This window comes from Anabrus simplex, chromosome 2, assembly GCF_040414725.1.
Source record: "Anabrus simplex isolate iqAnaSimp1 chromosome 2, ASM4041472v1, whole genome shotgun sequence".
Lineage (NCBI taxonomy): Eukaryota > Metazoa > Arthropoda > Insecta > Orthoptera > Tettigoniidae > Anabrus > Anabrus simplex.
In genome coordinates, this window is record NC_090266.1 from 1,032,364,919 (window position 1) to 1,032,392,296 (window position 27,378).

General features: G+C 38.1%; 1 protein-coding gene across 2 annotated transcripts in view; it reads right to left on the reverse strand.

Annotated features, from left to right (window-relative positions):
• Positions 1 to 570: 570 nt before the first annotated feature.
• The window catches only part of Arl6IP1 (ADP-ribosylation factor-like 6 interacting protein 1), a 77,293-nt gene continuing 50,485 nt past the window's right edge, over positions 571 to 27,378 (reverse strand). The window contains exons 5-6 of one of the 2 annotated variants that reach the window (XM_068226379.1): positions 10,103 to 10,273; positions 571 to 2,649 (exon numbers count right to left, since the gene is read on the reverse strand). In XM_068226379.1, coding sequence (XP_068082480.1) covers positions 10,155 to 10,273 — 119 coding nt within the window. In that variant the 3' untranslated portion in view covers positions 571 to 2,649; positions 10,103 to 10,154. The remainder of the gene's footprint in view (positions 2,650 to 10,102; positions 10,274 to 27,378) is intronic. The other variant, XM_067141948.2, reaches the window with a different exon arrangement.

Consider the following 27,378-nt stretch of genomic DNA (forward strand, 5'->3'; position numbering starts at 1 on the left):
CAAGATCTTATGAGACACGTCACAATTCAAATGAAGCTCTTCTGATATTGCACGCACAGTTACACGACGGTCTTCTTGCAATAGCTGCATTACACGCTCCACATTTACATCGGAATGTGCGGAAGATGGGCGGCCAGTTCTGGGATCATATTGCACTAAATCTCTGCCTTCCTGAAACCTTTTGTGCCACTTGAACACATGACTTCTTGAGACTGCATCGCCTCCATATGCTAGTGTAATCATTGTCCACATTTCATTATGGGTTTTCCCGAGTCGGCAGCAGGCACAATTCCTATCCTCGCCGCTAGATGGGGGCTTCATTCATTCATTCCATTCCTGACCCGGTCAACAGACTGGAAACAGGCTGTGGATTTTCATTTCAGTAAGTCCTTCTGTGTTTTAACTACTGTACTCTTAAATTATCTGTGGAAAATTCACTATATATTCGAGATAAATTTAGGACCAATTTGGGCCGATGACCTTCGATGTTAGGCCCCTTAAAACAACAAGCATCATCATGATTAGGACCAATTTCTAGAGGTTAAAAGCAGAAAATTACTTGAGTGAAGATTTTGGTAACTGATATAACCACTGATTTATTTTGAGAATTCTTCACATTTTTTTATACCGTAGAAAATTACACTCTCACACGGATCAATCACATTTTATGCACATTATTCTTAACAATATTTGTGCTACATTTCAGTCATCACACACAGAAACACAGTCTGAAGCATAACAACTTTGACAGCATCTATATTAACAACTTAGCTACTCCATAGGACAATACAATAAATTACACAAGATTTGAGGAAGAGAACATGAGGGAGAACTTTTCTTTCTGATGAATACTGAGGAAAGAAAAGAATGAACAGGAAAAGGAACAGTATTTAAAATAGAAACTTGTAATATTTACATAATTACATAAATTCAGTAAAACTGCAAGTCAAAATTTGAAATGAGAAATACAACCTGGAATTAAAGCTTCCATGATCACGTATGTGACTTAAATACTGTTTTCGAAGCAATATTTTAAATCTACATTTCACATAATGCAATACAAAATATCTCCAAATCCTACAACAAGAGAGTCATTTCTCACAGTTATCTCCAGCTACAGATCATCATTAAATGAACAGCACATCTTTGGTAAGAAAATTACAGACTATAAAAGAGATAGTGATACAATCAAAACATATAAATTTAATGAAGACCCTACAACAATATTCACATGAACCAAAAACTGGCTTTAACGTTTAACTTCTACAATGGATAAATTACAATTAGGCAGTAGTTCTCCTCTCACATTATGTATATCAACACATTAGCAACTAGAATACAAACGAAATAGTTACCCTATTTGAAGCTATATAGTATCTGTCTATGGTCAATTGCTCTTCTTCATTACACGTTTAAGAAAATTAGTACATAACAGGCTAGAGTAAATATCAGTACCAAAAACACACGGCTGCATGGTAACCTTACAAAGAACACAAGAGCATCAACGTGCTACAAAAAGTGCTGCCCAAGAATGTTATCAGTTACTCTCTCTTACCGATAACAATGTGGCATTTCTATGTAAAAATTATTCTACTGTATAAAAATGATAAAACACTACCAAGAAACACACTGTTTGGAATTACAACAATGAACATTTACTTTACCAAAAATATGAAATAGCCACACAGCACTAAAGATTCATTACACACATGTAATGTACAAGGAAAATGGTACCTCTCTAGTTCAATATGAAAACTGTAATAAAATATGAGATGTTGAACAACAGTGAAGGCCAAACTAGTTCCATCATTAAAAAAAAAAACATGTGAGTCACCACTGGAGCATTTCTTCTTGAGAGGAAAAAGCTGCTAAGAAGAAAAGTATTTGTTAATTCCCTGGTGTTCATGAACTGACAGGGGTCTGAACGTTATTGCTGAATGAATGTGAAGAAGCACAAGATATAGGACATTGCATTATCAATAGAGTTGAAAAGCTAAATTTATACAGTCTTGTCCAGCCCACCCTGGCATCTAGATCTGAGATCAGGACTTATTTACAGATATCACAAATCTGACCTTTCTCTGCACCATGTGAGAAAACATATCTGCCAACTTTTAGAAACCAAAAATAAGATTTTTGTAATTCTTGGATTTTATCACATATATTCCATCACAGTCTAGGTGAAAAAAGGTCAGGATAAAAGGCATACTTATCTACAGTTACAATGTGATTTAATCATTAAATTGAAAATCTTAAACTAAGAAAACATAAAAATGATTACAAGAAAATGTACCTAATCATTCTTATTTATGACACATACGAATAATAATATTTATGTCATACCTAAACATGCAACAAAATGCATAATACCACATATTATTGCGTAATTAACGCACTTTTCTGATGAAAAATACAGGCGAAAACTTCGGATGCGTAAATTATTCAAGGAATTCAGATATTCACAAATTATTTACAATTCATTTACATTTAAAAGACACATCAAATATAATACAAACACAATTGGTTCCACTCATTTGCGGTTATAGTCATTTGGCGTAAAAATGTCAAATAGGGTACATCAGGTTAGACACGTGGGTTTGAAGTACCAACAATGGAAAATATTCTTCCCATTATGAGCTGACAACAGACCTGAAGTGAAATAAACAAACTAATAAAAGTACAATTCATGTAATGTCATAACAATGACATACCAGCAAAAAAAAAAAAAAAAAAAAAAAGACAACTGTCCACCACAAAAAGGGCCAGCCGTCGAAGGAGGGACCCTGCTAGATGACCCCAAACCGTTCATATTGCAGCCTTATACGAGTGACCTGTCCATCCATCCTTTTTCTTGAATACGAAAGGGTGGATCACTTGTGGAAATTTTGCCTTAGGCCTTGTTTTTCACTTTAGAAGAATGTAAGGTGCAAGCTTCCTGCATCAACTGTTACAGCAAGTATTGCAGAACATCATTGCTTTTTTGCTTCCGGTAGCACGTACAAAAATAGGAAATAGCCACACAGCACTTAAGATTCATTACACACATGTAATGTACAAGGAAATTGGTACCTCTCCAGTTCAATATGAAAACTGTAATAAAATATGAGATGTATAAATTACAATTAGGCAGTTCTTCTCCTTTCACATTATGTACATCAACACATCAGCAACTAGGAATACAAACGAAATAGTTACCCTATTTGAAGCTATATAGTATCTGTCTATGGTCAATTGCTCTTCTTCACGACACGTTTAAGAAAATGAGTACATAACAGGCTAGAGTAAATATCAGTACCAAAAACACATGGCAGCATGGTAACCTTATGAAGAACACAAGAGCATCAACGTGCTACAAAAAGTGCTGCCCAAGAATGTTCAGTGAGCGGTCTTGACTGTATGCTCCTTTCTTATCAATTGTTAGACTTTGTGGCATATGGAAACTAATTGGCATCTGATCTGCGGTTCCTATAAGGGAGATCAAATATTCCTTGACTTTACGCTTCTCAATCACAAAGTGATGAAAATAGTTGAAATCATTCGTCATTTTTTGGCATAATGTTGTCCTTCATCGAAGAGAGAGTGGATTTTTCTTCATAAAATTAATCAAGCCTTGGCTAACCTTCTAACCCGAGACACTGATTCCATGTGCAGCGGCTTTTCTCATTCATTAAAACACAGTATTTCATGAGAAATGGCTTATCAAACGTTGTGTAACAAAATCACATATTTAAGCAGATCCTCCTCTACTTGCAGAAATTTGCTGCTTTTTGGTCCGTGAAATACTTTGCGAGACTTGTTGGCCGCATGAAGTGCACTTCTGTTACCGCAGTAGCACACGTTTCATTTGGACACTGAATACTTGCTGCCCGCTGCCCTATTCCCGTATGTTTCGGGGTAACTGATCACCGCGAGTTTGTATGATGCAGTATTACTCGAATACTGTGGACTGACAAACAATTTTGAGATCACAGAATGTCCCGTGCCCGAAACACTCATAAAATCTGTTTGTATCACAAAACTAGTGCAGTGGGATTTCATGCCAGCTAATAACAGCACGTTGCCCTGTATTTAGAATGCCCGCTTTCGCAATTGGAAGCCTGCTACTTGAGTAATTAACATCTTTATTTTGAACGCATCCGGAGCTGCGTGATGGATGTTCGAAGTTGTGGGAGCATCATATACGTGAACATTTCTTTTTTTCCACTTTGTACCCAAAAATATTGGGACACGTAAATTATGCAAGGGCATTAATTACGCTAGAAAATACGGTAGTTTCCTTTATCAGACGGTAAACTGAACGGGAATTTATAAGTACCTCTTAACACTTGGAGATAATGTTTGTTATATTTTTTGGCCATAACGAGAAGAGAAAATGGCAGAAACTATCACCGATATAACCCCCTTAAAATCATTCAACTTAATAAAATTATGCACTTAAATACGCAAAACTACAACATAAAAAACAATTCAATATGTCCCATACATTATTAACATATGACTCTGACAGAGGGGGAAAAAATAGAAACGCAAGAAGAAAAACGTGGCCTACAACTCTGACAAAACTACGCACAGAAACAATGATAACAGCGTACGAACAACACAATAACAAACTCACTCTCCAGTCCCAATTAACTGAGTCGCTAGCGCGCGCTGGGCTCTCTTGCTTGCAAGACGATTGGCGCCCCGAATCCCCAGCTGTATAAAGAGCACACGCTGCTGTGGTGAGCGGGAAACACGATACACAAAGGTGACAGACGAAACACTCACAAAATAAAGCATCAAATAAATGAGCTTAAAAATGAGGTTTTTTTAAATTACACAAGCACATAAGAATTCATCCTTTATCCTAGGGAAAGAGAATTGGCCGTACTAGAGGCTATATTGGTCAAAAATAGGAAGAAGTAAAAATACATCAGAAAATCGGAAAATGAGCTAAAAACCGGAACGTTTCCAGGTAAATCGGAAGGGTTGGCAGGTATGTCATCTCAAAAAATATCTACAAAACAAAAAAGTTAAAATAATGACATTAACAACAATTACAGCTAAGAATGAACTTACACAAGTGATAACTATATCCCACACAGTTTGCTAACTTCTCAATAAAGCACTTCACACAAAATAAATTATTGTTATCTGGATGTAGAAAATGAAATTCTTTATTCTGCTCCACATTTCTTCACCTAGGTATCAATACGGTGCATTAGGCAGTTGAGAAATTTACCAGAGCTGACTGCATTATTAATAGCATATTCCAGAAGTTATGGAGTTTTTACAGGAAGTAAAAAATATTTTCTCCAAAGCACGAATAACATAGCCATTTAATATTTTAGCTCACACAAGAAATTGCCACAGTTAACAGCAAACTTTAAAATATTCCAACTTTACACCAGTATAAAATTCTATAATCATCCGTATTGAAAAGCATTCGATGTTTAATGGGGCAAGAGTGGGTCCACCTATTTAATACACAATTATTAATGACAATATAACTCTATTCTCATTAAAAAATCAATGGGAATAGTTTCAAGCTAAATCATTAATTGAGCCTGTGTATTCAACAGTTTTGGTATTTATATATGTCCCCTCAGCCAACCTTATAAACACTGTTAAACATCACAGCCTGCAAACACTTAACACAAGTTACTGCAATCAAGACTATGAATGGTTGTATTCTACACCTACAAATCTTCAAACCGCCATCTAACTTGATAAAATATCTTCACAAAAAAAAAAAAAAAAAATCAATATTACAGTAGAACCCTTTTTAACGAATCTCATGGGGATATGATATTTCTTCCTTTAAAAGGGGGTTCAAAGAAAATAGGCTATAAATCACAAGAAATAATAATACATTTATGTCTTTAACTTATGTAATGTCAAGAAATAATAAATGAACATATTAATACTAAAAACTCAAATTAACACAAGAATAACAGAAAATATTTACAAAACAGCAGACGTAACAAATTCCTTATTGGACCGTTGGGAGCACAACCTGTAGCAAGGAAAAGAGAAATAGGTATTATTGACTTGCAATTTTAAACTGAAGTAACAGAGGTCTAACATGATTTTAAAGAGATTTGCGAAAAATAGACCATGAAAACCATGAGAATAATCATATTAAACTTTACTTTCTGAAATAGTCCAGTAGAGCAGATTACTTTCTCTTGCCCAGATGTCTCACAGAAAGAAGTTTTCTCTCAATTTGGTTGAGACTGTCGATGAGGTCTTCATCAATGTTGAAAATGAAATGGCGTATGGCTTTTAGTGCGGGGAGTGTCCGAAGACAAGTTTATCAATGATGAAAAAGTACTAGCAGACAATGTCCAGTCCCTCCACTAGTGCCCCAAAAGTTGGTTCTGCTGGATCATCGTATTCTTCTTCTTCAGTACCTTGTCTTTTTGCATCATCACAAAGGTCTCCAAGATTCATCTGTGGTGCTGAGGTTAGGATATTATCATCACTACTAACAAATATTTTGAATGTTGTGGCACTCGAGTCCTTTGACACAACCCCCCCAATCTTCCCTAATGTCATCAGTAGTATCGTCTTCATTAAAAACTTCTGAAATGGCACCAAAATCTGCATGGCCAAAGCAGATTTGAATAGTGTCCATTGTGACTAATTGCCATGCTGCTACAAACATATGCATGGCTTGGATTACATTCAATTTCACTTCTTTCAAGGAAAGAAATAGCTCTTTGAACCAGAGACTTCTTATAATTCACTTTCACAGAATGAATAATGCCAAGGTCCAAAGGCTGCAGATGACTGGTGCAGTAAGGAGGAAAGAAAACCACTTTGATATTCTGCAGGAAAGATGCATCTGAAGGATGAACCGGACATCTATCACCAGCACTATCTTCCTTAATGCCAATCCCATCTTAGCATCCATGTCTCATAAAAATTTTAGAAATATCTTCGATATCATCCACGCACTTTTGTTAAAACCATATTTACATGGGAGTGTACGGGTGTTCTTGAAGCATCTTGGATTCTTAAATTTTCCAATTATTAGTGTGGGTAATTCTTCACTCCCGTCGGCTGTTAACACATAACAAAGCTGTCCGTCTTTCTTTACTTTTTTGCGTCCGTGGCATTTTTCTCTGCGAATAGCATATGTCTTGGATGGGAGCAAATTGTAAAACACTCCCGTTTCTTCGACGTTAGTTAATATCCTCCAAGAAGTCGAAGTAACGTATTTGTTTTCAAGTGTATCGTCACTAACTTCCACACTCTCACCGCACGTTTTGGAACAAAAGATGGTGCCGGTCTTTTAAACGATCAAACCAGCCATTAGAAGCATGGAAATCGACCAAACCCAGCTTAAGTGAGACCTCTCAAGCTTTTTGTGTAAGTATGCACCCGTCAATTGAAGCGTTCTCACTCCTTTCTCCCTTGAATCCTATCAATAAAATGTTTTCAAGTTCCTCGTACGGTGAAGAACAAATATTCTTCTGTATTTTTGCCCCAGCGCCGCACTCCATTTCTGCGGTCAGAATTGCTTCTTTCTGTTTCATGATGCCAAACAGTGTAGAGGGCCCAAGTCATATTTTTTTGTCATCTGTGACAAAAGTACTTGGCTAGCCCTTTCAACATCACTAATGATGTCGATCTTTTGTTGAAGGGTCAGCTTCTTACGTTTAGCAGCCATAATGAATGTAGTCTGTCGTAACTCGCAGTACAATTCTTATCACAGCAATAAATTCACTTGTAGCACAACTTGCAACACTGGAACAAAAACAGTGGAGATATTCTTCAGTCTGAGCCCTCCACGTGATTCCTACGCAACGATTGGTGGCACAAGACAGAAATGCCGAGCTGGTGTAACAGCGCTGCGGCTATAGGTTCAGGCAGCTGGCCTCACTGGAGATATAACCATTGAACTATCATTAGTGAAGATTCTCCTTTTTCAGATGACTGGACAAAGGATATTTAATTTCATTATGGGATTATTTATATCTTTTTAAAATGATTATTATTATTATTGATTGACATTATTATGGATGCTGTAAAATATGACTATAGAAATGTCGCAGGCTTGATGTACGATATGAAAATCATTTTTATGGATATTTAAAGGTTAACTAGCGACCCAACCCAACTAAAATGGTAATTACTCCCAAAAAGTTCATTAACAGTATGTACTTTATGGATTATTTTCATCCTTAACCATTTCCCGTCCATATTTTCAGTTCGCATATCCGCAGGTTTCAACCTATTATTCAGGAAAATTTGAAGCAGAGCAGTTTGTCTGGCTCCGCCTGTGTAACAAACACATTCAACATGCTGCTCAAGGTTTAAATTGAAGTGGGAATTCATCTTTATTGATATCACGATCTTACGTGATCAAAATAAACTTCCCCGGAACCACCTACTATCAAGTGAGTAAGTGTCACTCACATAGACAGCATATAACAGCACAAATTCACTTATCCCGGATGCACACAGACTGAACTATTTAATGAACTGCCAGAATTTTAAGAATTTTATATCACAGCAATCACTTGTAACATAATTTTAACTTATGTATCATAACAGTAATGTAATTTATAATGTGTTAAAATGTGTTTTAGATGTTTTAAGAACATGTATATAATTGTTTAATTTGTACTTAAGGCTGATAATGGCACATAGATGCCAAAACTAGTACCATTTGACCATTTGACATGCGATTGAATCACAATAAAACGTCATTGTATTGAATAGGTGGACCTTGAAAGAATTTTAATCACTGTAAGCCACGGAAGGCGTGACTTTCTACTTATTCCGTAATTTTTTCTAGAATACATTTTCATTTTGCTCGATATCTATAGCCTTTTCAATTTCTAATTGCTTTTAATCTTCTGAAATATATCTTTCACTGTAAATCATGTGAAATTTGCACAAGAGACCTTCCACCTAAATGTTTATATTTCGTGAAGTTACTTGTGTCTTGGGGCATGTACGCTTATGTTAGTCATGCCTCAAGGCAGTACAGCTAGTCTCGCCGGAAACCGCACTTTGCTCCCATAAAACCATCATTCCAGTATTATCTACAGTTCAATGGACATTATAACCAACAGCATCTAGCATGACAGTTACCGCTGCTTGCCGGTAGCAGTGATTTCCAGAGGTTCATTTAATGTGTTAACTTTGGATTGAGATTAAGTGGAAACGGAAGTTAACATTTAAACAAGTTTAGAAAAAATATCATATAGCAAATTTTCGTTACAACGGGATGTGTGATTGTAATTTATGTGAAATATACTGCTTAAAAGCGGACCTTTCCTTATGTCAGGGTTCATTAGAAGGGGGTTTAAGTAACATTGTGCTTATGGCGATTTGGCTGGGCCTTACAAAAATCTTTCTTAAAAGCACGAATCCCTTAAAAGCAGGCACGTTAAAACGGGGTTCTACTGTATATAGTAACTGACTGATATGCATGTCACTCTTTAAACCTTTACCACTGATATCAAAGATTTATGAACTTCTAAAGTGTTTTGTTTCATTAATCATTTTAGATGTTTTGTATTTTTCAGTGCTTTTAAAAATGTTGCCAATGTTATTTCAATATCACGGCTGAGGATGGCCTCATATTTTAGGTCGAAACTAGTCCTATTGACTTTTTAATGAGAATATAGTTATATTGTCATTAATAAAGAATAGGAGGACCCAATCTTGCCACATTAAAACATAGTAAAAAATTCAGCAGATCACATCATCAGCAGAAACACTTCCCATATCTCAAAGAAATCAGGAGACAATATTCTGTCATCCACTGCCTACTATAAACTAAATATTCGTGTCACTATAAATTACAAAGACACATCCAACAGTCTGCTCCAAAACACAACAATCCTCTCTTGGAATATCTTCCACTAATTCCCTGATAAGAGCCTGAAAACTTAAAACAGATGAAAAATACCTTTCAGAGTGGAAAACCCTGATGAAATGATGCCATGTTTTATGACAAATCTAAATGATATGAAGACCACATCATCACAAAAATTTAATGCTGTAGAAAATATTCATTTACCAAACATTAAATATTAAGAATTTTTTTTTTTTAAAGGCAGGCTCTATACTTTTTTGGTGTTAAACAGCTATTAACCATACATACTTGCTCTTCTATCTTTTGAGTATTTATTTTTAATCTTTGATATACGCAATAATCAATGACGTTTTGATTTCAAGTTTTTCACTGGATCATGAATACGAGCCACCAGTGCATCTAATGATTTTGTTAACAAGCCATGATGTTTAATTCCAGGCAGAAGAACTCCCACTGTCACTGAAACAATTGCAAAGGATGAACACTAGGTTAGAACCCAATAAAACTGTCATCCATTACAACAAACAAGTGGCATGAAGTCATAATCATGCAGGGCACTCAAATTAAGGTTTCAAAATAATACCACACTCAATCTGAAATGAATAAAGGCAAGTAAGAGTTAAATTATTGTTACCAGCCCAAGTCAAGGCTTGGAAGTGGAGGCCTCGCCCATACATGCTAGAGAGGTATCCATGGCCACATGGGTGATACGGTGGTTCAGGTGAAGTGGGGCTCATGACTGAGGTGAAGCTCACTGTGGGGTGCTGGAACCAACACATCACATTGCTCTACGTAGCCTGGACGAGCCACGGGTTGGGAAGGGGGTGATCCCAACCTAGGGGGAAGGTCACGGCTGTGAACTCAGTCATGATAATGCCAAGTGGAGACCACGTGAGTAGGCCTACTGAAGGGGGAACAAACCTGACTAGGTTCAGGCCAGGGGCGGACCGCTGGATAGACGAGTGAGGGGCGTGGTCTCTGCTACGGAGAGCCTGAGTTGCGGGAGGACAATGTCTGGCTGTATGCCTCACCACGGATGGTGAGAACGACGCTCAGGACCCTAGAATGGGCAAAAACCCTATGATTGATTGAAATATGGATACTTATACAGAACCAATTTCAAAAACTTTGACATCGAGGAAAGCCATGGAAGCTCCAGTAGAGCAGATCCGTGAGCAAGCCCAAGATGAAAAAATGGAGACATAAGTCCCAATTGGACAGGCTGTTGCCGACTCAAAACAAGAAATGGCAACGGAAGCTCCAGTAGAGCAGACTGCTGCCACAAGCAAACCAGGAACGTCCGTAGAGACAGAACTGAAGATTTCTGCATCGGAAATCAACAGATTTCATATCGACAGACTACCTCGCAACAGTGCATATTACAAGGAAAGGAAGAGATCGTGGAAGGAAGCCAAAATAACGCCTGGAACTTGGAGACGGAGAAGAAGCCCAGGAACAGGGATCGGCGAGATACTATCCTTTCGACAACACTCAAAATACCAAGGTCGGGGGATAGTACGCCATCAATTTGGCTATAAAACCACCCACCCAGAAACAGAAAGAAGAGATGGTCATATCCTTTTCGGAAAGACTAACTTCAATCAAGGTAGCAATAATACCTAAAACCTTTCCAGACGGGAAACTGAAGGAGGAAGACGTGAAGGAACTTTCATCTGCTCTGATAGCGCAAATGAAACTACTGTCGGACGGATGCCTTCCAGGCTTCGAGTCTCCGAGGCTGGAAAGTGGAGCAATGGTACTGATCTGTGCAAATCCAGAAACTAAAAGCTGGCCGGAACAGACAGTGGCCAATTTCAACCCTTGGAAAGGGGAGTATTTGGAGGTGGCAGAAGCCAAGAAGGTGCTGAATACTACAAAGGTCATCATCAAGTTTCCTCCTCCATTTGACAAGATGAAGGTTGATGACGTGCTTGTAAGGATACATCAGCATGACACCAAACTTCCGACGAAAGACACAGGAACGACAATACTGTTTTGGCCGTTAATGAAAGAGATTTCGAAGCTCTCAAGAAGAGAGGCCTTAAGGCCAAGCTTGGATTCGGGCAGACCAAATTTCAAGTAATTAAGGGAAAAACAAAACCTAGCATCGGCTAGGATGGTACAGAGTGGCCAATTTCGTCAGAAAGTCCAAGTCCGAGGCTATCCATGTGGCTCTTATATAAGAGCCATGGGTTGTTAAGGGCAGAGTAGCAGCGCTGGCGGAATCTGGAGGTAAGCTAATGTACGGTACTACATCGAATATGCCTAGAATATGTCTACTTGTGAGCAAAAGACTGAAATGCCTTCTGTTGCAGGAACATTGTTCAAAGGACTTAGTGGCAGCCAAGATAAAACTTGGAAATTGGGAAGGTCCCAGAGAAATAACCATAGGCTCTGCATACCTCCCATATCACTCAACTAATCTGCCCCCCATCAGAAGAAGTTGAGAACCTAATTTGCAACGCGAAGAGGAAAGGCGAACACCTAGTCCTTGGAGCATATGCAAATTCACACCACACGGCATGGGGCAGCAGGAACTGCAATGCAAGAGGTGAGTCTTTACTAGAGTTTATTATTGGAACTGAGTTGACGATACTAAACCTACGAAACAAGCCTACATTTATAAATAAAAATTGTAGGAAGGTAATAGACATTACATTAAACACTATACATATTGCAAACTTTATTAAAGACTGGAAGGTGCCAGAGGAACCATCATTGGCAGACCACCAGCACATCCAATTTGCAATAAATGCAAGACTATGTGGGACTGAGATGTACAGAAACACAAAAAGAACTAACAGGGAAAGATACAGAGAAGTTCTAGGGAAGGCTGTACAAAAAATTCCAACTAATGTGAGAGGACAGAAAGAATTGGATGGGGCAGTGGAACTAGTAGAAGAGGCCATAACAGATTCATTCCATGACAACTGACCTCTCAAAGAAAAGAAAAACATCAAAAAAGTAAGGTGGTGGAACAACAAACTAGCCAAAATGAAAATAGAGGTTAGGATGTTGTAGAGAATATCATCCAGAAATGGTATGTGGGACGTATATCATAGGAAACTCACTGAGCATAACCTAGATATACAGAAAGCAAAAAGAAAATCTTGGATACTGTTCTGTGAGAAAGTGGAATCACACACTGAAACAGCAAGGCCCCAGAAGGTTCTGAAAGCAACCCATATAAATCAGGTGGGGACACTGGAAAAATCAGATGGGTCGTTTACTCAGGCGGGGAAGGACACGCTGGAGAAGCTAATGGCATGTCACTTTCCTGAGGCTGAGGAGATGACAGAAGAAGAAACAGTTGGAACAGAGACCGGAGCTTGAAGAGCAGACTGGAACCGTGCCAACAGAATAATAAAACACAACCATGTAAAATGGGCAATCGATACGTTTCACCCTATGAAGGCTCCAGGGCCAGATGAGATACTTCCGATACTCCTACAGGAAGGAAGGGAGATACTCGTCAGTGTCAGCTTTAGGGTACGTGCCGAAATCATGGTCTGAAGCTAAAGCAGTATTCATACCTAAGCCTGGAAGGGCAAACTATGCCCAAACCAAAGCATACAAACCATTATGTTTAACATCCTTCATACTGAAAGCAATGGAGAAAATTCTGGATAAATATATCGGAAGAACGGTGCAATTGAACTCAACGTTCCATGAAAATCAGTTTGCATATAGACCTGGCAGATCCACTGAAATAGCACTCCACCAGTTGGTTTGTAAACTAGATGAAAGCCTAGAATATAAAGAAATTGCGCTGGCATCATTTCTAGATATAGAAGAAGCCTTCAGCAATACAACCTATGACTCTATGATCAAAGCATTGGAAAAGAGGAAGGTGAGTAAAACCGTCGTCAAATGGATTAAATCCATGTTAGACGGAAGGAAGATAAAAGCAACCCTGTTCGAAGAAACGCTGATGGTTACGGCCACCCGAGGCTGTGCTCAGGGAGGAGTTCTTTCGCCTCTGCTGTGGAACCTCGTGGTGAACAAAATTATAGCTATGCTCAACGAACAGGGTTTCTATACCCAAGAATACGCAGATGACCTAGTGATTGTGGTACGAAGAACAGGCACTGCACCTAGGTGTAGTGTTAGACAAAAATCTAACCTGGAATCTACATACAGAGGGGAACATAACCCGGGCCAAGAACTTGCTGTATGCATGTAAAAAGAGTCGTTGGGAAGACATGGGGCCTTAGACCATCAATGGTAATGTGGATATACACAATAATCATCACAACGTCAATGGCCTATGCTGCAATCATCTGGTGGCAGAAAGTAAGTCAAGGAAAAGTCAGCAGTAGATTGGATAGCCTACAGAGAATGGCATGCATAGCCATAACTGGGGCTACGAGAACTACGCCGAAAGAAGCCTTGAATACTTAGATGATGATGATGCTTGTTGTTTAAAGGGGCCTAACATCGAAGTTCATCGGCCCATAATGGTACGAAATGAGACGAAATGAAATGACAAATTAAAAGCCCACAAACATCCACTGACCACAATTCAAAATCGTGAGGACGAAGAATGAATGGATATGAATTTAAAACGACCAGTGGAACAGACCCACAGTACCTCACATGCACAGAAACTGGCATAGAACAATAGTATTACTGACCAAGGGACTGCTTCTATAGCACAATACTGAATCGATGATCCTTGTATTCGAAAGAGGTCCAAAATCCAAGTCAGCAGCCCCTCACAATGGTACTTATCGCTAAAAAAGTAGAACCATGGTATTTGTCATGTTGCGGTACTAATCAAGAGTAGCATAGACTCATGGTATTCCACACATTATGGTACTACTCACAGATAATGAAATTCGCACATTTATTACAGACCTACGCTGTTTCGCACATTGCGGCGCCATTTACAGGCAACGCAAACCTATGGTGTTTATCACATAAGGGTACTAACCACAGGGACTAGTACTATCCTGTGGTGTTCCTCATAAAGTGGGTACTAATCATAGGCAAGCCAGAATCATGGGTTCCCTCATCCCAGGGCGTCGCTCAGATAGTGCTATTAATCGCAAGTACTGTAAAAGCCATCGCGCTCTCCTTTGCTACTAATCACAAACCTATTTGGTACCCAACATAGTCATACTACGCGCAAGTAAAAGCAAACCATGGTGTTCCCCATGTGGTGGTACTAATCACAAGTAGTTTGATGGTTCTAATTTGATCATCCCTTGGTCACCCCTTTTAGTCGCCTCTTAAGATAGGCAGAGGATACCGTGGGTGAATTCTTCATCTGCGCCCCCCCCACCCACAGGGGGTCTGAACACTTTACTAGACCTCCCATCACTATGCAATTTCATAAAAGGACAGGCTAGAATGAGTTCATATAGATTGGCACAATCAGTGTGCTGGAATGCACAAAGACCCTATCTAGGACACTGTAAAATTAACAGGGTAATAACAGAGGAAGTTCTACACATGCCTTCTGATCATATGATACCAAAGTACAACTTTGAAAAACCGTTTGAGACTCAGATAATAAAAAATGAAGACTGGGATATCAACAAATGGTATACTGAAAAAGAAGATAGAGTGTAGTGGACTGATGGCTCAAAGAATGTGGATGGCACAGGAGGAGGGATCAATGGGTGAAGACCTGAGAGATCAATCCAGATGAGCCTGGGAAGACACACTACAGTCCTTCAAGCTGAAATGATAGCTATCACAACATGTCTTGAAGAAAATATGAAAATGAACTATAGGAATAAGAACATTTTCATTTTTACGGAGAGCCAAGCAGCCATTAAGGCACTAGAGGCAGTCCGGATAATATCCAAAATTGTCTGGAATTGCCACTCACTTCCCCCGAAGCTCTCAAAGTACAACATTGTCAAAATAACATGGGTACCAGGGCATGCAGGTATAGAAGGAAATGAAAAGGCAGATAAACTGGCCAGGAAAGGGGCAGAAACACATTTTGTAGCCCCAGAACCTCTATGCAGGACTGTTGACAGGACACTTCCATCTGAAAAAACACCTCCATAAAATTGGAGTAATAAGAAACAATATATGTATGAAATGCAATGAAGCAGAGGAATCATCTGAACAAATATTTTTCGAATCTGAGGCGCTGGGTAAAATCAGACTCTCAAGACTACCAGGTGAAGAGAGAGAAAAAAATACAAGACGACCCAATAAGAACAACCTGCAGCTTTGTGAAGGGAGCAGGTATATCTAGGTGGGAATGAAGGAAAAACATGGTAGCAAAAGATCGTAGAGGTCAATGCTAATTAGGAACTAATATTTAGAGGCTCCATGAAGAAGGGAAGAAGAAGAGTTAAATTCAGTTCTCTTGTCTCCCACTGTTTTTCTCACACCATGGTGGGGCCGTGGGTTCAAACTCTGTCGCATGTGTGATTCTGGCCCAGTTTTATGGTTGGATGCCATCTGACACCATCCTTATGTGGAGGGATGAATTCACCATTGCATGTTTATGTGATGGTTGGTAGTGTAGTGTGCTGTGTGCGTATGAAGAGGAGTGCTGAGGACAAACACAAACACTGAGTGCCCAAGTCAGAGGAATTAACTAGATGCAATCAAATTCAGTGGTAATCTAAAATTGTACAGATAATAGAAAATAGTTACATAATTTGCATATGCAGAACCTGCGATCATGCGGGAATAATGCAAGGAAAGAGTTACATAATGTGCATGAAAATGACAATACTACTCAGAACATATGCAATAAGTAGGCTACAGAACATTGTGCAGATTATTATTGATGATAATCCTAAAGGTAGGTCCAGATTAGTGTGCCAAACTTCAAACACCCATCACTAGCACAAGCGCTAACTTTCCAAGCAAGTCGATCATCATCCTGTTGCAAGCATCTAAGTGAGCCATATTTTTAGTAGGGCCCAGGACAAACACTGTTCTTTGGGTTCAGGGGTACACACAATTTGTGTATCCAGGAAAAAAACATTGCTCAAAAACAAGTAAATGGATATTCATTGAACATGTTAACACAAACGACTAGTAGTTTTGAAATTACGTGTAGGCAGTTACAAGTGATTATACACAGAGAGCGTAAGGTGGCACAATAGCCGGAAGGTACCACATTGGCTTTTCAGTTGGATGACTGGGTTTCGACTCCTGCTGACAACAATTATTTTTCTGGCATAACAATACAATTTTCTGAACATTCTGGCATTTTCTTGACTTTGCCACAAGGACCGGAGTCAGCCTGGTTGTGTAGGGCTAGCATGTCCACCTCTTACTCAGAACCCGGGGTTTGATTTCCGGCCTGTCCAGAAATTTTCATTCTGACCACATGGAACTCCAGTGTCCACAGGCTATCTGGCTGGGCAGCAGTTGACATGGTAACCCCAGCCAAAAATTCGCTTTTGTACCAAAGATTTTTTTTTTTCATTTTTACGTCCGTGAACAGTAGCATACCCAGTATCAGGGTACATACCTGAGCATTTCATAAAACTATCTTTCTAATCTACAATACCAGTCATTTCATAAAAATTTAGAAACGAGACATTGGATTTTGCCATTCATACAGTTTTCAAACTGTAATATCACAACAAATTTAGGTTATAACACTCTTATGGTTAAGCCTATAGCAAAAGTATTTCACTAGAAATTATGTTTCATGATTATTTTGTCTTGTTTTATTACCAAATTAGAACGGCAACTTCTTTAAAATGAATAAACTGCAACTCTAAACGCACGTACAGTTAAATTACAGCTAAGAGAGCATACCACTTACACTTCAACTATACAGAATATTTTCTTTGTTTCCGTATTGCTTTCAAACATGATGACAGCCATCAGTGGAAAATGAAGCATAGAAAGTCTTTTACCATTAGTATAATGTAACTTTTGCAACCACTTCATAACATACAAAATATTTCAAGTACAACACTGGTTGATGTTTATGGAGGTAAAATTATAACATTACTCTAAGTTACCTTGCAGGATTATGCATTATTTAGTATACATTAAAATACCAGTATAATGAAATTTTGGTGACCTCAGAAATTAACTAGATATAATGAAATATTGATAGTCTGAAATAAATCAATTCATAAGAACTCACCTCTTGTTATATCCTTTTGTAGGGTCTACATTACTTCTACATCAATTTAGAGATAAAAAATTGAATGTTCATTAGATGAGAGGAAAATTATGATATATATACATGAAGTAATGATATACAGTAATAGCACGAGGTTTTCCATAACCTTTCAGCATATTATATTTTGCACTGTACCAGTACACGATGTTTTGGGCATTATTTTCTGAAAAAATCCCAGGCACAAGAGACCATTCAAGATAGTCACCAACCACCACACGTCAATATAAGACAGATTCTGATACATCATTTTTAGACAGTATAAAATCTTGAAGACCACATGCCATGTTTGTTGCCTGCCAAAGTGGCAAACTCTATCGATCAATATGAGGTACATCTTCCTCTTCTACCTCATCATCACATGGATTCCTATCTCTCAATGTCTGCCACAATTTAATCATCAGTGATTTTTTTTTGCTCTACAGTATGTCACCATCACAGTCCATGATGATGCAGTTGGCATATCCAACTTTTCACACAACCCTTACAAGTTCTCCTTTGTTTCTGCATCATCCAACACTTCAATTTCTGGAATGTATTCTGCATAAACCACTTTAGCTTTTCTAAAGCAGTTTGCAATTATTTCTTCCTTCAGTGCTTTCCATGCAGCACTTAATATGTGCATTGCTTCCGATATGCTGACATCAATGTGTCTCTCCAAGACTGTATACACTGGACCACACAAGCTCAGTAATGCCGCTTCAATGCGCTAATTATCCTTTGAACCAGTGACTGCAAGAATATTTTGAGGCAAGAATAAAACTTGCACGTGGTCCAAATGGTAAGACACACAATTTTGAGCAGAGCAACTGTTTATGAGAAGAATTCTCCTCTCTTTGGCCTTCATCCAACGTTACAGGCCTAACAACTACACTTCGAACATGGATGTCATCCATGCTTGGTGTTGTACAAATATTCACAGGGCAGACATTGCACCCCCTTGAGGTACCTAGACTTCCCCAACTTCCCAGTTACAAGAGGCTTCAGTCTATCCATCCCCATACAGTTCGTGCATAATAGACCAGTTTTACCAATTCTCCTGAACTTTTCCCCCCAAGACACATGCAGTATTTCACTTGAATTCAAGTGTTTTATTCAGTATTAATTTGTAGAATAATGTAGTCTCATCTGCATTATAAATGTCTACCAGCAGCTAGTAGAGCCTTCACCACCATGAAGACAAAACTTCCTTTGAACCACTGTTAACTTCACTGTTTATAACCTTGTGGGAAATGGAACCTATGAAGTCAACCAGTATTCCCCTGCTTTTAAACAAACAACATATAAACAGTTTAGTTCACCTCCTTGCAGTCTATTGTCCTCAGCTTCTTTCACTGACCAACGGCACTGGCATCAATATTCCGTTCTATCTTACTTTTCTGTTTTAGAAAAGTAGATAATATTGGAGGGCTAATGCCATACTTCTTCACTATCTCTTCTTTCTCCACCTCCAGAAATATTTTGCATTATCCTTCAAAAGAAAACAGCTGTTGTTTCTTTTTATCCATACTGTAAATGGTATAAAGTTAAAAGGCACACTAATAAATGCACTGCTTTACAAATGAAAGAAAAACAATGAAAATGTGATGCGTAATGAAATGATAAATGAAATAGTAAGGTAGAGATACAAAATCATAGCATTCATTGGCTGACTACAAACTCTGCACTCCTACACAGCTAATAGCGTAACTTCTTGCACTGGAATATGCCCAAAGCTCATCGGTTACTTTCAAATCGAAACCTGCTCAACCAATCATGTTCATGCACAGAAAATGGCTACCGTATCGTCTGAATAATAAAATAATATACGAAGAAAAATATTTACAGTATATTACTATAAACAGGATGAATCTCAATTTTATATTTTTAAATCAATTTTTGTAAAGGCAAGAAGGCAAAATTTTAATTTGTTATACCAGAAGTTCAAAATGAGTTAAAATGACATGTTTTAACACAAATATAATGGGAGAAAGGGAAGGGGCCTAAAAATAATTACACAATTTTGAACATTTCACTACTCTGGCATTCGTTACAGCAACATTTTACAGTAGTTAATCATTTTAATTATGGATTAAAGAAAATCTAAAGAAACTATGCACAAGCATCTAATAATGGCTTTCAATTTATTACAACTGTATGGATGTTATTTATTTGGAACTCTCTAAGACTTGAAATTTTGTGTCACTGAATTATTCCCCTTTTAGAAATAACTGTCATCGTGCAGGAAGAACATGGAACTGTTTTTGTTGTAATAGTTATGGTAACAAACTCAGTAGTAAACTACTACAATTCTTGAGGTACAATTCCACCAATTCATTTGGTATGCGTGTTTTGAAATAATGAATAGTGTACGTTAAAGGTGTTATGAAATAACAAAAAGCTTTTAGTGTGCTCAAACTGAAAGAAAATATGTATGGGATTCCAAGTTAATGGAAGCTTACAATAGCAAGGAGGCGTTGTGTGATAAAAAGAACATGTCGGACTTTCAGTAGAGTGAGAATCGACTGACCTTATCAGATTTGGTATTTTGAATATCTATAACAAAAAAATGTAAATGAATTAATTCCAAGTGTACTGTATATCTTATTTCAGATAATTTCATTATTATTTCATTAATTTTATATTCTGGGTGATCATCTATGATAGGCCTTATTTTAACACAATGCAGACCGGTCCTGAGAAAACTCGTGTTTGCCTGGCCAAGCGTTGCGGACCGGTCCCAAGTTATCTTGTGTTAGCAGCAGACTGAACTTTAGTGCTATCTTTTGAGATATACGGGAACTATTTGGAGGTCAAGGGTGATAGAACTCTGTTATGTACTATATGGTTCTACACAATCGATAGTTGCATTTATTTTCGAGAATTCTTCATAGTCTAGATTTCCTTTGCATTTCCTGACAACATGTTTACAAAGTTCGAAGAGCCATGCAAGATGGCAGCGCCCAGGGATAGCACGTGTTTAGACAAGGATGAAATTATTCGCGAATTATGTGCTGATACAGGCTCCGAATATCCAAGTGATGCTGAATATTTAGAGTTCGATGATGAAATATCTTCTAACGGAAATGTTTCAAGTGATGACGAGGATATAGCCTTATCTTCAAGGTGTGGAACTCACGTAGTGCAGAACGAGTCTGATAATTGTGTTACGGGTGTATACCCAGTTTTACCATAAATACTGTCCCAACTTTTGAGGGTGGCTGTACTTCCGCCCGAACAAGGGAGCGGCTACAAAACCGGTATCGTGAGGCGTGAGTCATTGTTGGTTCAGCTGCAGAAGTGTACAGTTGTCAGTTTGAAGTTTTCAAGATGGAATGGGGGGAGTATGAGAATCGTGTGGCCGTGATAGCGTTACACACGGTAGGGGAATCACCAAGGGAGATTTTCAAAACCCTCCAGAAGCTGAAAATTAGTAAGAAATTTTGTTTACCGCACTATAAATCGATTTTTTGAGGTTGGAACTGTGAGAGATCGCCCGCGGCAAGGAAGACCACGCACAGTACAAACGCCAGAACTCATCAAAACAATGGCAGTGTGCGACGAAATCCGGTAAGGAGACAGTCAGTGATGGCTTGTGAGTTACAGATATCAAAAATGTCTATGTCTCGCACGTTAGGCATTGACCTGGGACTGCATGCTTACAAACGATGCAAAGGACATCTCCTGACAAATGAACTGAAGTGCCAGAGGCTCCTAAAATCAAAGCGCTTGCTTAAGCGTTATGTGGCTAATGGTCATCGTCGAATCCCGTTTACGGATGAAAAGATCTTCAGTGTTGAGGAGACTTTCAGCGCCCAAAACGACAGGGTATATGCCCATTCCTCTGGAGAAGCTGGTGAAAAGGCTCCAAGGATCCAGAGGGGTCATCATCCCTCATCAGTTATGGTGTGGTGGGGTGTGAGCTTCGAGGGCACAACAGAGCTCCATTTCAATGAAAAGGGAGTCACAACTTCAGCTAAAGTGTACCAGGAGACAGTGCTTGAGGGACTGGTCAAGAATCTCAACAACAACAGCCTCTTCCACGGATGGAACTTGAGCTTCCAGCAGGACTCGGCCCCAGCGCACAAGGCACGGGCAACCCAGCAGTGGTTGGAGGCAAATGTTCCCGATTTCATTTCCACTTCAGATTGGCCGTCTGCAAGTCCAGATTTAAACCCTTTGGACTACAAATTGTAGCTTCAGGAGATAGCTTGCAAGAAAAGACATTCCAATATTGAAAGCTTAAAGCAGTCTCTTCGGAAGGCAGTTGCAGAATTTCCAGTTGATGTGTTGCGTAATGCCATTGATGAATGGCCACAAAGACTTAAGGCCTGTGTGCGTGCAAATGGTGGCCATTTTGAATAATTATTTGTGGTTATGGTTCATAATGCATCTATGTAACACTTGTTATTCGGATATTAAAATATCTCTAACCATTCTGTGTCAATTTACTTAAACGTTTGGGACAGTATTTATGGTAAGACTATGTATAATCTAAATATTGTAAATAATGTAGTGTTTTCTGACAATTAGGTTATGGACAACAGTGAACCTAGGCTAGAGGATTTTGAAGGTGCTCCTAGTATAAAGGTATGGCCCAATGAATCTGGAAACATAGGACAAGTAGCAGGACTTCTGTTTGGTGAGGAATTTTTTCAGTATGTAGCTGAAAAGACAAATTTATACTATGAGCAGAATTCACATTCTCATAACGTATCCCCTAAAACACTAAAGTGGACTAATGTCACTAGCAGGGAAATTAAAAAAATATTGCTCTGTGTATATTGATACGGCAGGTGAAGAAATCATGTCTGAAAGATTACTGGCCAACTGATCCCCTAATTAAAAAAAACATATTTCCGAAAATTATGAGCCAAAATAGATTTCAACAAATACCTACTTGCATTTCAACAACTATTCAGGAAGGCCACCAGAAAAGTACACAGTAGTCCTTCAAAAGCTAGTGAAGTTCTGACAGTTTATTTGAATGCATGCACTCCAGCTTGGAGGTAGTTAGAAAGTGGCCAGGAACAGGGCTGTGCATGGGGTGAAGGGCACAGGGTCTGCAATGTGTTAATTTGGTATTTTTTATTAGAGGTTGGTTATTCATATTATGAATATTAATATTTATTAGTTGGGTTGCATATATTTCAATTATTACCTTGGGCAATTTTTTTCTGAGTTATGTAAAATGTATTATTATTATTATTATTAAATATACATTGTGGATACTTCCAGTGCTGTGCTCGTTAGGGGGGCATCTGCCCATTGTTCACTGTTTTGCTGATCTGCCTCGTGTCATCTTGTGCGAGGCATCTGAGATGTAACTGTGTATGTTAAACCCTGGAGAAAGGAATTTGTCTGTGATACCGTATCTTGTTGGGAGCTGTGATGCTGGACTTTGAGTGTCATCCTGGTGTAAGAAAGCATGTTCAGCTGTTAAGTATGCTTTATTTAGTTATATCCCTTACTAGCAAGATACCCGTGCTTCGCTACGGTATTATAATGAAATTTATAACTGAATGCTTATTGTTTTATGTATGATCCGCCGAAATTCGCGATTTAAATCATTTTCTGAGAGAATCCGCCAAAATTTGTGATCTGACTCGTTTTCTGAGAGATTACGGCAATGTTCCTCCCAATTTTTTAAACTTTCTTTCCAGCAATCGATTTCGTACTTCCCGGGCTAGGTCCAGGTATTCCACCCGGTCAGTTGGGTCCCTAAATCTTTGCCATCTTTTCCTATAAGCATTTTTAATATGGATTAAATCCTTCAGGAGATCCGGCATGGTGTCGTCTTGGGTGCCATGGCGGAACTGAACCCGCGGCTGGACTGCAATCATAGTCATTACACGGCCAGGACCCATTTCCGCACATATTGACGACGGTCCAGAAATTATTATTATTATTATTATTATTATTATTATTATTATTATTATTAAGGTGGGTATGTTAGTTGAATTTAGGTTATTATTATTGATGGACTGGAACCCACAACAAAATGCAAGACCGCTACATGGCGGTAAATTGCATCTGCAGCCATTGTCATCGCTGACCATGTGACCAGCACCATCGTTGCGCGTAGGCAAGTGCACGAGATTTCTGGCGACACGAATGATATACTTCCCTGCATTATTGACTTTATTATAGAGGTGAACAATTGCATGGTCATTATCATTTCTATAGTTTTTTTCAAATGTGTTTAAATTTTTATTTATATGCCAGGAGAATCTACTGTAATCTAACTTTATGTTCTCCAAAGGAAAAGATGGTTCTTGAAAATGAACCCAGGAAAGATTAATATGATCAGTTTATGAGCATCTGTACACTTTAAAAGTGTTGAGATATAAATACACTCATTTTAAAAATTCAACCCCACCCCCTCGTCACCCCCCATTAATTGGATTTTCCAAAAACAAAAAATTTCTTCTTTAGTTTTAAACGAGATCCCAAATACCAATTTTCAGGTCTGTAATATCTTTAGTTTCTGAGATATAAGTATCTTCATTAAAGGCATTCAACCTCTTTCTCACCCTTTTCCACCCTTTCTATTGGGATTTTCCAAAAACAAAAAATACGTGTGTCTATTTTTAGAGGAGATTCTAAATACCAATTTTTACATCTGTAATCTTTCGAAGTTTTGAGAAATAGATGCACTCATTTTAAAAATTCACCCCCTTTTCACCTCCCCATTAATTGGATTTTCCAAAAACAAAAACTACATGTTTCATTATTTTTATAGGAGATCCCAAACACCAATTTTCAGGTCTGTAATATCTTCAGTTTCTGAGAAACTCATTAAGGGCATTCAACCCATATTTCAACCCTTTTCATCCCTCCTATTGGGATTTTCCGGAAACAAAATAATACGTGTTTTTTTAATTTTTAAAGAAGATTCCAAATACCAATTTTCGCATCTGTAAACTTTCAATGTTTTGAGATATAGACACACTCATTTTAAAAATTCACCCCCCTTTCCAACCTCCCATTAATTGGATTTTCCAAAAAACAAAAAATACATGTTTCTTTGTTTTTAAAGGAGATTCCAAATACCAATTCTCAGGTCTGTAATATCTTCAGTTTCTGAGATATAAGTATCCTCATTAAAGGCATTCAACCCCCTTTTTCACCCTTTTACACCCCTCCTATTGGGATTTTCAGAAAACAAACAAAACATGTGTTTCCTTATTTTTAGAGCAGATTCTAAATACCAATTTTTAAATCTGTAAACTTTTAAAGTTTTGAGATATATATACACTCATTTTAAAATTACACCCCCCTTTTCACCCCCTTAGCAACGGGATATCCAAAAATCCTCTCTTAGCGAGCACCTACATGTTAATGTGAATGCATCCCCAAATTTTCATTTCTTTATGTCCAGTAGTTTTGGCTCTGCGATGATGAATCAGTCAGTCAGTCAGTCAGTCAGTCAGTCAGTCAGGACAAGTTATTTTATATATACCAGTATATATATATCTATATATATATATATATATAGATAGATAAACTGCTAGTGCTAGTGAATAATTCCATTTGGGAATGTTAATATTTAAATATTACATGGACAAATCTCTGTGTGAATGCTGCAGCTGTGAAGGTTTTCAATTAATTAATAATTAATTAATGTTATTTGTTTTACGTCCCACTAACTACTTTTTAAGGTCTTCGGAGACGCCGAGGTGCCGGAATTTAGTCCCGCAGGAGTTCTTTTACATGCCAGTAAATCTACCGACACGGGGCTGTCGTATCTGAGCACCTTCAAACACCACCGGACTGAGCCAGGATCGAACCTGCCAAGTTGGGGTTAGAAGGCCAGCGCCTTAACCGCCTGAGCCACTCAGCCCGGCGTGAAGGTTTTCATCGATGTATTAAATCAATTTGAAAAAAAATATTACTTATTTGGTGTGAGCTAGTGTTATTACTAAACTATTTCATTTAATTTATTTTATTCCCTTTTAAAGTTACTTACCTATTTTGTTAGTGGCCTAAGTGAATGTTACCTTAATTACCAACCTAGTCTTCACCAATTAATATGATTTTATTTTACTTTATACCTTTTTATCATCATGGATTTTCATTTAAGTGTTTAATAAATAGTAATCCAAGTTATTTGTTTCGACTGTTTGAGAGTACTGTTTATTTGTAATGTTGGCATGTCACTACATTATGAATAGTGTACGTTCACATAAGACAGGTATGCTTCCTAAGTGCTTCCATTCCCTGTGCCTTTTTTACGTTTCCCCTTGTTTGTTTAGATGATGTTATATATTCAATTACTTTTGGCAGGCAGAGTACTGTTATTCTTGTTCCACTATTTTGGTTTATTCATGCTTGAAGCTACACACTGCTTATTAATGAAAAATAGGCCCGCAGCATAAGTGACATATAGTGAAACTATAGATAGCTCAACTTGGTTCTTTAACAGTTCGCTGTGACTACTTGTTTTGGAGATCTTATTCCCCTATTTTAAAACTTTATGTGACTGAGCGCAACAACCTTTTATTTCTAAAGTGCATTTTTATTTTATTTATATTTTTATTGAAACTACAGAAATGAAGAACTTTAGAAATGTTGTTAGTTGCAATGTCCACACAGAAATGCAAGAAGAAAGGGGAGAATAACAGGGAGATGTACATAAACATTAAAATGAAAACTAGTTTTCAAACGCAGACTACAAGTGTAAAGCTAGCCATGAAACCATTTACACACACATACCCTGACTCATATGGATGCACGCAGTTAAGAAAAGGACAGCCTATTATCCATATTACACGTTTATGTGTGTATACGGATAATCAGGAGTAATTATTTTATGTTCCATCATAGACAGGTGTATCCATGAATAACAACAGGTTGAAGTTACCTGCCACAGCATACATTTATATTCACATCCATTATGCTATTAAAAGAAGACAAGAGGTGAAGGTGGCAAACATTACTTATCAAGGCAAACAGAATACAGTGGTAAAAAGCATACTTGCAGACCTTACATTTCATAAAGTCAGTGGTCAAAATAAAAATTTCACCAGGATGTTACCAATGGACTTTGAGAATCTTATTAACATGGATGGTCCCAAGGTTGTGAAAAAAAGTATGCAGTTTAGAGAAGCAATCACCTTGCAGGAAAAGCTGGTAGCGATGTTGCAGTTTTTGGATACTGATGACTTGCACACAAGTTTACAATATCTGCTCAAGATATCCAAGCAAGTTATTGGAGAGAATGCTAGTTACAATCCTCGAAGTCTAAATACAGTCCTGGAGGAAGCATCACATTCTCCAACTTGGGTAGGAATATTGAAACCTGACACAAATTGTGGTGAACACTTCTCTTCTGTTCATTCCTTATTTATTGAGGACTCGCCCCTGTACTCCTCAGTCTACGACCAAGCTCAAGGTTCAGCTTACCATGCCATCCTCTGCAGTGTGTAACCATGCCGTTAGTTTCCTTTGATAATTTTGACAAAAATCA